The following is a 2,394-nucleotide window of genomic DNA, read 5'->3' as shown; positions in this document are numbered from 1 at the left end:
ACACACACACACACACATTATAATCTATACTTTTTTGGTGTAGTGTACCTATTGCTGAGAGCTTTAGTGCCTTCTTTTTAAAGGTAATTAATGGCAGGACAGTCCTGAAGTGCCTTTGAAATATAGGCACTAGTCTTTTGTCTCTCATATTCACTAAAACCCCCAAACAAAAAACCAATTCACTGCCATCAATTCAGTGCCACTCATGGTGACCCTATCGGACAGTGTAGAACTGCCTCTGTGGGTTTTTGAAGCTGTACATATTTACTGTACAAGAAAGCCTCATCGTTCCCCTGTGGGGCAACTGGTTTGTCTTGTGGTTGGCACTGTTTGTCTTGTGGTTAGCAGCACACTGTGTGACCCACGGTCTTAGTAGGGCTCCTTCACCCTCAGCAGAGAGAGGCAAACAAGGCTTTGCTATCATGTAGTCAGATTCTGTTTTCTAGATAGACTTAGAATGTGGGCTAAGCAAATCAAATAGAAGTCACCTCTGACTTTGAGGCTTAGTGTCAGCCAGCCCTCCCACTGGGACAGTCCCCACATTGATGTTACCTGTGTATGAGTCTATGCTTTTTGCGAGCCCAATTTGCTTTAGGTAGCCGGTCAGGGGCAACTTCTGGAATTTGCAGCACAGCACGTTGTACTCACGTTCTTCTGTGAGCTTAGCGCCACTGTCATGTGCTGATGCTCCTGCTTGGGGCTTTGCTTGATATGGAAGAAAAGGAGAGAGAAAAATGTCAGAGATTAGATATCATTTATTATGCATGGTTTTTGATTTTGAACATTCTATTCTGTGTTTTATCAAGGTTATGTGCCTAAGGCTGAGTTGAAAGCGGTCATTGACTCAGGGCAGGGTCGCGGCCGTCAGTTTCACTCTTAAGAGCAGAGCCTTCTGGAGTTTTTCTTAAAGAGGTATTTCCAAGCCCTGAAGTGGTCGGCGCATCTCCTCAATAACAGAGTCAAAGCCGATAAAGGGAGCAGATTTGTGTCCATTGTGCAATTAAACTTTCTCGTCCTGCAGATCTGGTTGCATCCTGTTTTCTTCAGTCCAATTCTATTCCAGCTCATTACGTTTGTGTAAGGATCACTTAGCTTAGGGAGCAGAGAGCTAGGATTTCTTGAAGTCAGTTATTTAAGAAACTTCTCTCCATGGCGGCATATGAGAAAAAAATCTTCATGGCACTGGAGAGAGTTACATTCAGGAAGACGATACTGGAATTTGGGAATGTGCAGCAGTATTCAGCTCAGACTTTCAATGACGTCCCTGAAAGGAGCTACCAAGGAGGTATTTTAGAGACAAACTTGATTCCCCATATTTTGGAACACAGCTGGAGTCCCTGCTCTGGGTTGACACAAGATGGAACCATGCATCAGACCAGTCCACAGGCTTTTATTTTTCGCATCAGCCCAGGAGTGAGATTCAGCCGCTTTGCACCAGCCCATCAGAACCGATACCCAATTTTTGGTTTAGTTCTGGGTACTGATTGCTAAGATAGCACTTGTAACCAGGGTTCTCTCAAATGTAAATGGCTAGCCCACCAAGTGTGGAACTCACAAATTTACATTTTTTTTAATGTTCATCTGTCCAACAGCAGATTCTCAGCTCTATAGTAATTTTCATTCCTTCCATAGGTATAAAAAATCAGATGGAACTATGCTTATACTATTTATACATTTCATAAAATTCATTATACTTTTGATGAAATACTTCATTTTTAACCCTTTGCATTCATTACTTCAGTAAACACAACATAAATAACATGAAGAGAAAAGCTGACAACCAGACGGTGATTTGATGTTAACTTCGTCTCAGCTTTGTCTCACACCCCAAATTCCCACAACATGTGATGAGTGAATTATGCAATTCTTGAAAGTGTTCAGGGAGCTAAAATATTAAACTTAAAACAGTCATTAGGGCAGCGAACCAGTTGTTAGATTATTTGAATCCCATCATTTTGGTCAGCCTCACACATAATCTTTAAATTATAGGTAAGTAAAGCTAAAACATTTCCTTTCAATATATCTTTAAGAAACTATAATGATCCTTTTGGTGATTTTTACTTACAAAGAAACTTCTATCCAATGCATAGTTTCTTTCACAAATCCAGCTTTCTACACGCAGCTTTATAAGGAGACTTCAACTCCATCCCATGTATACAACGATTTTATTATTATTTATCTAGTATTTAATACCTATTGTAATAATAGATAAATCAAAATTAAAATTCTATTTATATGGAATGGAGTTGAAGATTTCCTTAGGATGTTATATATCTGAATATGGATTTGTGAAATAACTATCTATTACTAAACAAATATCCACCAGCTAATCTATGGGAGAAAGATGAGGTGGCTGCTTCCTTAAAGGGTGACCGTCCCAGATACCCAAGTTAT

The 2,394-nt window shown here is 39.8% G+C and overlaps 1 protein-coding gene across 1 annotated transcript in view; it reads right to left on the bottom strand.

Annotated features, from left to right (window-relative positions):
* The window catches only part of CNGB3 (cyclic nucleotide gated channel subunit beta 3), a 104,573-nt gene that overhangs the window by 99,695 nt on the left and 2,484 nt on the right, over positions 1 to 2,394 (bottom strand). Inside the window, exon 3 of the mRNA XM_004697726.1 lies at positions 553 to 705. Coding sequence (XP_004697783.1) covers positions 553 to 705 — 153 coding nt within the window. The remainder of the gene's footprint in view (positions 1 to 552; positions 706 to 2,394) is intronic.

Source organism: Echinops telfairi, unplaced genomic scaffold (genome assembly GCF_000313985.2).
Source record: "Echinops telfairi isolate 266 unplaced genomic scaffold, ASM31398v2 ScPeMD7_1;HRSCAF=3_0, whole genome shotgun sequence".
Classification (NCBI taxonomy): domain Eukaryota; kingdom Metazoa; phylum Chordata; class Mammalia; order Afrosoricida; family Tenrecidae; genus Echinops; species Echinops telfairi.
The sequence above is the reverse complement of the archived record's forward strand: the minus strand, read 5'-3'. Positions and strand labels throughout refer to the sequence as shown.